The sequence below is a fragment of the Gavialis gangeticus genome, unplaced genomic scaffold (genome assembly GCF_001723915.1).
Source record: "Gavialis gangeticus isolate Ggan-Ray unplaced genomic scaffold, GavGan_comp1, whole genome shotgun sequence".
Lineage (NCBI taxonomy): Eukaryota > Metazoa > Chordata > Crocodylia > Gavialidae > Gavialis > Gavialis gangeticus.
The window spans coordinates 186,179,205-186,187,361 of NW_017728992.1; the positions used below are offsets into that span (position 1 = coordinate 186,179,205).

The 8,157-nt window shown below is 43.7% G+C and overlaps 1 protein-coding gene across 12 annotated transcripts in view; it reads right to left on the bottom strand.

Annotated features, from left to right (window-relative positions):
* MTSS1 (MTSS1, I-BAR domain containing) overlaps positions 1 to 8,157 on the bottom strand; it is a 244,768-nt gene that overhangs the window by 200,659 nt on the left and 35,952 nt on the right. For all 12 annotated transcript variants that reach the window (XM_019528149.1, XM_019528145.1, XM_019528151.1 and 9 more), the window contains exon 3: positions 3,749 to 3,822. In XM_019528149.1, the coding sequence (XP_019383694.1) occupies positions 3,749 to 3,822 (74 nt within the window). The remainder of the gene's footprint in view (positions 1 to 3,748; positions 3,823 to 8,157) is intronic.

An 8,157-nucleotide genomic window follows, 5' to 3' on the forward strand; every position in this document is an offset into this window, starting at 1 on the left:
GGCAGTGTTGGTTGGTTAGTTAATGCAGCAGCAGGGAAACCCAGGGCATTTTTACACATGTAAGCGCTGCAGCACCAGGCACTTTGAAAAGCACCACTGAGAAAGAGGTGGCAGCACGCTTTTGAACTAAAGCGCCTACGAGGTGTTTTAGTTCAAAAGCGCACTGACATGCATTTCACCGCTTACACAACTGCACATGGTGCGGTGCAATTCACCTCCGCTCATGCATGGAGCAGACTCGATTAATGAAGTCTGCTCCGATGCAGCGGATCTCCAGTGTGTCACGAGGGGGGAAAAAAAGCATGTATAAACACCCCAAGGTTTTGAATGCCTTCAACTCCTACTGAAATCACTTGACATTCCTAGCATCATCCCTCCCATATTAGGATAGTCTAGAATTTAAAAAAAAAAAAAAGACATTTATATCAAATGAATGTGCAGGTAAAATAATTTAGCTGACACAGTCACTGAGTTTGCCTAGACTAGGGTAGAAGTGTTTTTCATGTGGCAGCACTTATGTTCTTCCCATTATCTTATTTTTTTTTCTGCTAAAACAATTCAGAAGTAAATAACATCAATATTAAAACCCTTTCAGAGTGTTAAAACTCTACAGTGAACAGGACCACAACCTTCTCCAGGGTCCGGTCTGTATGTACGAGTTTACTACACACAACAATGAACCGCTCCACATTCACTAGGTCCTTCCTAATTTAAGAGCCAGCAAGTATAGGACAACACAGGGTACTGGAGGTCACAGCCCCCTGGTTTTATCATCTGAAATTCACCCCTTGAGCATCTCCACCCCAAAGACGCCAGCTCTGAGCGTAAACATAAAACTGCAGCAGACAAAATTGAGCGCAGAGGGTGGAAACAACCAGAGGATATAGGCCATGAAAGGAAAGACCCAGCACTGCCAGTCTTGGAATGCAATTCAACAGATAGCAGACTTGGTGTTGTACCTAATGAGATTAAGACCAGAAACCACCTATCACACTTCACCCTTAGGTAACTGCAACAGTATTAGTTTTCCTCTGCATATGTATGCATGCATGCACATGCACACAAATTTTTCTCCCCTCTAAAGCTAATGCTGATGCAAACAGATTAAAGAGTAGCCAGAGAGGGCTACTGCTGACTGACTGTGATAAAATGCTTTCATCAGCTAGAAGACTGGGTCTTAAAATAACATGTAGCTTCCAGTAAAACTATAAAGCAATTACAACTAAAAACCAGCACACAGCTTCATAACACTTTAATCACACCACTTCCCATTAGTTAATAACACTGCCCCTCCAAAATAATGCTGATCCAGATGCCTGTTACTTAAAAGCTCCCCCACCCCCCGTAGTATCTGTTAATGCAATGACAATGTATAGCTGCAATTTAGAGCATACCCATCTCTCAACCCTCTCTCCTGGCAATTTTTTTTTTTTTAAACCTTGCAACCAGTATGCCACCCGTTCTCATATTTTACATGCAACATTATTACAAAAAAAGAAAAGAGTTACATTCCTTCTTGTAAGAAAATGAATACTGCTAACATCATTTCATGTAATCGCTCACAGAACTAGACTTGTAATGTTACCATTCGTTCTTCTTCACGTAAAATCTATACTACAGCCTTAACCACAGGTCTAATACCTATATGCACTGTGGCTCTTGAACAGTGTATAGAAACAAAAAAAACCCCAAAACTAAAACAAAGCAAAACAAAAAACAGACAGCAATATTTATTAAGGTATCTAACTCTTCAAGGAAGGAAACCGCAGACAGGAAAAGAACCACCCATGTCACAACAGAAAATTCTCACTCTCAAAATCTCTCACATCTATGCCTAATTTTGAAGAACTTAATCAAGTCAAGGGAGCTGCCATTAACATAAATGGCTTCAGGATTTCAAGTCCTGTTTACAGTAAAATAAAAATAAACCCACAAAACCTGAGGAGTCATGCTAGATGAAGAACCTTAAGGAAGTCCTTTGATGATTACCATACAACAGGCTAGTCTCTACTTGGAAGGGGAAAGGAGTGGGGGAGCAAAAGGATAAAACAGAAAGAGAAGAGGCAGTAACTTGGAATTTTTGATTCTGTGCCCAGAGCATCAGTTTCTAAAAATAAGACAAAATTCCCTTCTATCATTTCGGCTGAGGAAGGCGGAAGGGCAGAACAGAGCAGCTATACAAGTTTAGCAGGATGAATTTACAGAGCTCCTTTTGTAAAGGATGTATTCGAAAAGATAAGACAAAGGGATGTGATGCGTGTCAGACATTTCAAATCATAACGGAAGGTTTAAAATAACCTGCAGCGACCTGCACAAATCGTGTTATTTAGGTTCTTTTGTTCAGTCTAGAACTCAAATCCTCTTAAGTAAAAGGACTCTCTCATTCAAGGATGTTCATTAACCCACTAAACATGGGCCAGGAGCAGAGAAGCTAGAGTCTGAATTTCTCTTCCCCTCCCCCACCACTCCCCCTTCTTTTTTGAAGAAACAGGCCAGAAGTAAGGACCACAGTGTTTCAGGGTCCTAAAACAAGTTTTTCAGCCTGGGCTCTGTCTCCAATTTGGTCTCTTTTCTGCAGTGTACAAAACAGCTCTATCAGAGCTGGCCTGATGTCTGACCTGCATGAGCTACACAATTTGTTTTTAAGTCAGTATATTGCAACAATTTACACTAATACCATAAAATCTGGATCCCCAGATTTATTATACTATTTGGCACTCGTTTCAACTGTTACTATTCCACTCAGAGGTGTGGCTTAGATAGCACATCACTAATGAACTCTCACACTAGTGATGCAGTATTATCAGAGAGTTAAATATGTATGTTTAACTCATATACAAAAGTTAAACATATACATACACACTTTTTTTTATATTTATATCATGGATGTATTAGGATCAAACAAAAACAAAATGCTCTAACCAGAAGCTACTGAAAGCTATGCACTGAATGGCTGTACATTTGTTTTGGAAAAGTTTGTCAACAATAAAACCTTCCTGGACACAGCAGCCACAAGAAATACCCAACTTCTGCAGGGACATCCAAAGGCCTTCAGCATAGATAGGCAAGCTTTTACTCTCCCACTGACCCAGGATCCTCAGCTGCAAATCATTTGACTTACCTAGTCATAGAAAAAGCTTGCAATTACCCCATATGCACTTCATTCCCTTTCAAAGGCAAAGAGAACTAATTTTGGCCATGAATGGACAGACAGAAAAAAGGGGGCTAGGAGGAACAATATGGGAGATTTGTTCCAGAAATAAAGTGCAGAAAACTACCACAAATGTCTACCAACCCCAAGCTTCAGAATACAGGCCAGATTTTCAGCCGGTATAAGAACTGGCCCAGCTTTGCTGTCTTGCACTAATTTTCATCAGCTGATGATCTAGATGTACATCTCTTTTAAAGCTACTTAGAGGGCAAAGTGTCAGTTGGAGAAGAGACAGATTTAGGTAAATCTAGAGTTAAAATATTCTTCTCTAACATGCAATTCAGACAGCAATTAAGAAATATTCAAATGATTTATGTCACCCATATTGTAGATTATAGGTTTCCATCTTTAAAAAAAATAGTTCCAATCGCTCCTCATTTGCTACATTTTCAAAGCACAAGCCCATCTAACAGATGTCTAACAGATCTGCTTGTCAGTTGTAACAAGTTGGGCTTATCTTTTTTTTTTTTATTACCACAAATGGTATAAAACCGCACACAGCATTCTGTTAAACTAAATATTGACACATCTGCTTACCACGTGTGTTAGTAGCCATGTCAGCCACTTTCTGAAAGGCATCCAAGAAGGCAGCAGCTGCTACTACTGTAGTCCTGAAATGCATACAGATAACAAAACATTAGCAATGTCTCATTGCTGCCTATTTAATTGTTGCCAAAAAAACACATTCAGGCTTATAAAAAAAAAAAAAGCAAAAGAAAAAAAAAAAAGCTAGCGTGAACTTGCAGAGGCAACAGTATAACAAAAAGACCCCCTATTTTATGTGTGATTTTAGCCCGCTCACTCCATAATTTCTTAATCTCTTCCTTGCTTTGTGCTGGCACTATGGCCCGTGCTCCAACCATGCTAATGCCATGCTGTGAATTGCACAGAACAGGTGCTATTTCAAAAGGATGCAGCCAGCCCCTTCTAGCTGATTTCATCTGATGAACTAATATTAAGCAGTCAAACATGAAAAAGAATCTAAACAAATTACACTACGCTAATTAAACTACAAATTAAAGACACTGCTATTTCCAGGAGACACTTGTACATTTTTAGGATAAATGCCCAGATTAAGGATGATAACCTCTCTGCAATCCCAGCCCAATCTCCTCCTGAAACAGGTCATTTCTGAGTTCTCATTTGCAGAGCATCTGCTTCCCTGCAAGAGGAAGGGATCTCTTCCAAGATTTCTCTTCACACCGTCTGGCAGTTTAGGGACTAATGAGAAACTACTCCAACTTCCTCTCTGGTTCCCTAGCCAGGGCCAACTGTTTTGTCATTTTCCCCCTCATAGGCAGACCAGCACTGAATCAGAATTGGCAGTCTTGGTTACTGGATACACCCTAATCTTTATCCCTGAAGTTCAAGCAGCCTTAACAGCCACACGAGTACGTGTGCATACACATATTCTGGTATAGCAACCATGTAGCACCTACTAAAGAAAGCACAGGTGCCTGTACAGCTCAAGAAGGGACACAAAGCCATTACAAGCAAAAAACAAGCAAACAAAAGAAACCCAACCCCACCCAAAAAAAAAAAACAAAAACCCCCACCAAACACACAGCTGTCTGGTACTGGTAACAGCAACACCACAAATAAGTTCCACATCTCTTTCCCAAGAGACAAGGTGATGAACATGCAAGAGCCAGTGGTAGCAAATCCTAGCAAGACTAATCAAAACTCATCCCATCATGTAACAAGACCCCAATGAAGAGGGCTCACTAGCCATTGGCAGCCTCTGAGGATGCATACACCAAGAGGCAGCAGTGTGAGGACGTGTCTACAGCACCTGTGAGCTGGGAGATTTCCTCCTTAGCTACAGAGCTGCTGCCTTGTTTTGCCCAGGAAATGAACTCAGTTGGGTTCTCTGGTTTAAAGGACAAAAGACAACCTGCCCTTCATGCATGCTTCAAAACTAAGCATTATATCCATTTATCTAGAAAAAGGCTTAGAGCAGGGGTGGGCAAAATGCAGCCATGAGGCCATTCTATCCAGCCCGCAAGGCCCCTAAAAAGTTTAGAAAATTAAATTTGTCCATCTTTGGTTCCCATCAAAAATGCGCTGCAGCCACTCGCAGCCCACATGGGGCTGCCTATGCCTGCTCAGGACAGCCCCACGCAGGCTGCGAGCGGCTGCAGCAGGGAGCACCAGCCACAGGGCGGGTGAGGGGCCCCTTTTCCCTGAGCTCAGCACCAGCTCCTCCCCTGCTGGGGAGCAGGGGATCAGGGCTGCATATGGGGCTGGGGACCCTGAGAGTGAGCAGGTGCACAGGGTCCACAGTGTCCTGGGGCCAGTGCCAGCAGGGTGCAGAGCAGGGTGGCAGGAGTGCGGGGTCCCAGCTGGCAGGGGCTCTATGGAGCTGGGCCAGCTCCCCCCTCTCCCTGATGGTGCAGCCTGCTCCCAGCTCCACAGACCCCTGCCAGCCTGCACCCCACCAGAGCTGGCCCTGAGACATTGGTCCCAAGACACTAGGACATTGGTCCCAAGATGGTGACCAGGGGGTGGGGCACCTGTCACGGGGCAGGGCTACTCACACGGCCCTCGACAGCTTGCCAAAACCAGGTAAGCAGCCCTCCACCCAAAATAATTGCCTGCCCCTGTCTTAGAAGTTATGGGCCCTAGACTCTTACTCTCAAAAAAGATGTATAGATTCCAATATCTAAATTCAGTTGTTCTAAATAAGTAGTTCTTAAGGGACCTACACACCCCAGGTGTGTGCCAAAGCTTTCCTCCTTCTGGTTTAGAGTCTGGGTATCCTGATTTAGATGAAACTAGGACAGGACTTCAGGGATAAAACAGGAACTGGGGCAGAGCAGTACTTCATCCTGATGGATTATCTCTATATCCCCAGGTAGGTAGATCTTATGTTCCTCCAGTGCACTAAGTTCTCTAGGTGTTCTGGGGAGGCAGGGAGATTGAAATGAGACCCAGACAGCCAAAGGCCCTTAAAGAGGAAAAGCATCCATTACATTTTTGTCCTCAAGGGTTTCATTTCTCATTCCAGTCCAAGGGTGAATGTTCTCCTAGCTACCCCTCCAAAAAAGCAAGATACATTAGCAGCGAGCTGCAGGGAACTCAACCACAGGCCTGGAAGTGCTAAGAAAGGAGCTTTGTAGAGGAAGTTAAACATGCACAAGCAGGTCAGATTTTCCTGAAGGTCTATTCCAGGTCTACCCTCCAATTACACCAAACAAAGTAGTCATATACAGCTGGACTACACCATTTAAGACTTTTCTCCTGCCTTCTCCGTCTTCTCAAAGACGGGGTTTGAGGATCTGGAACAGAAAGGATGGAGGAGTGAGCACATCTCCCCTGCCAGCCCTGGAGTGATAACTAGTAATCAAAAACTGCAGTTTCCTTCAGCTAACTGCCAATGTTCATCCATGGGTTTGGATGCTCTTTTCACATCCAGACTGTATTCTTAGATTCTTTCCAAGTTGATGGGTTAAATTTTAAATCTCCAGATTGGAATCTCCTTAGAAACACCTCTGACAGGAAATACCAGAGAACCTCCCCTCAGCCAAGATGATAAATGCTCTCCCTTATCAGAGGTAGGGGACAGGAAATGAAATGAAGACATAAAACTGATGTTTCCCAGAAGAAACCAGCAAATTCTTAGATGCTAAAGCTGCCCATGGACAGACAGCCAAGATGCACACAGGCCAGCAGCTCCAAGAGGCATGGATTTACAGAAGCGGGAATATATTCTACAAAATAATTAGTTGTGCTGGAACTTGATTTCTCAGGAAACAAAAGTCAGTGTCCTGTCCCAAAGGAAGTTGCTGAAAATGTTCCTTGGCGCCTCAAGTCTTCAGTTATAGTAACTGAGGCCTGGGTCCAAAAGCTCCTGTTCAAGGACATTTCCGTGTTGAGCCGCTAAGCATCAGACAGGTCAGGAACAGAGCAGGGGAGAGCAGTCCGAGTTTGGAGGTGCTGTGTGAAGTTCCCGCTCTCTCCGAAGAGGAATTTCACAGCAAGAACCTACGACACCAACCCACATCATGCCAGGACAGCTAACACTACCCAGGAGGAAGAAAGGATGGATGAGCACAAGTCTGGCTGGGTAAAGACAGCCAGGAACTGGAGACCGACTTGGATTGGGACCTCCATCAAGAAGGAAAAGGGCGGACTCACCCATTCACCCCAAACTGGTGACTGCCAAGGTTCACAAACTGCTTTAAAAAACAGGACAGGGGCTGTTTCTGGAGGTAGAGCTTAACACCTTCCTGTTTGAGGCGCAACAAGTTAACTGCTTAAACCTTCAAATACATAAGTGCCCCAGGATTTAATTAATCTTTCTGCTCTCTCATTTCTCCCTGTAACATCTCCTTTATACAGCCCCTTTACACTTCACTACATGCTGTTTTATCCCAACATGTAGCCACACCAGTCATCCCAGGCTAAGAGGCTGCTGGACCAGGAAGATGGGGAAAGTCGAGGGATGAGTGTATGGAGGAGCTCCTGGGGATGATCAAGTAAGACTAGTTCCTCCTCAAGCTATCAGAAGAGTTCCATTTTATAAAACCCCCTTCAAGAACGGGATTTCTGGAAAACCGGAAGGCTGGCCGCACAAAGTTTTGGCTCTATAAAGCACCAGCCTCTCACACTTCCTAAAATCCACAACAGAATCCAACAATGACTTGTTTTTGTTTTTTTTTTTTCTTTTAAAGTCCCACTTCAGCACATCAGGGCAAGAAAATATTTCTGCCACTTCAGAACCCTCAACATGCAAGAAGTGTCCTAATGGCATAGACTGCCAGCAAGTAGAGGTGTCGTCCCCTTTCAGAGGAAGGAAGACCCCAAGCGGGGAAGAGTTGTAAGCGTGGGCATACAAGCAGGCTCAAGTCAGCTCCAACCACAGATATTGCCCAGTATTTAGAGTACAATGAGCATAGGGATATGCAATTCAATTTGAATGGCCTACGCCCATATGAATGATACTG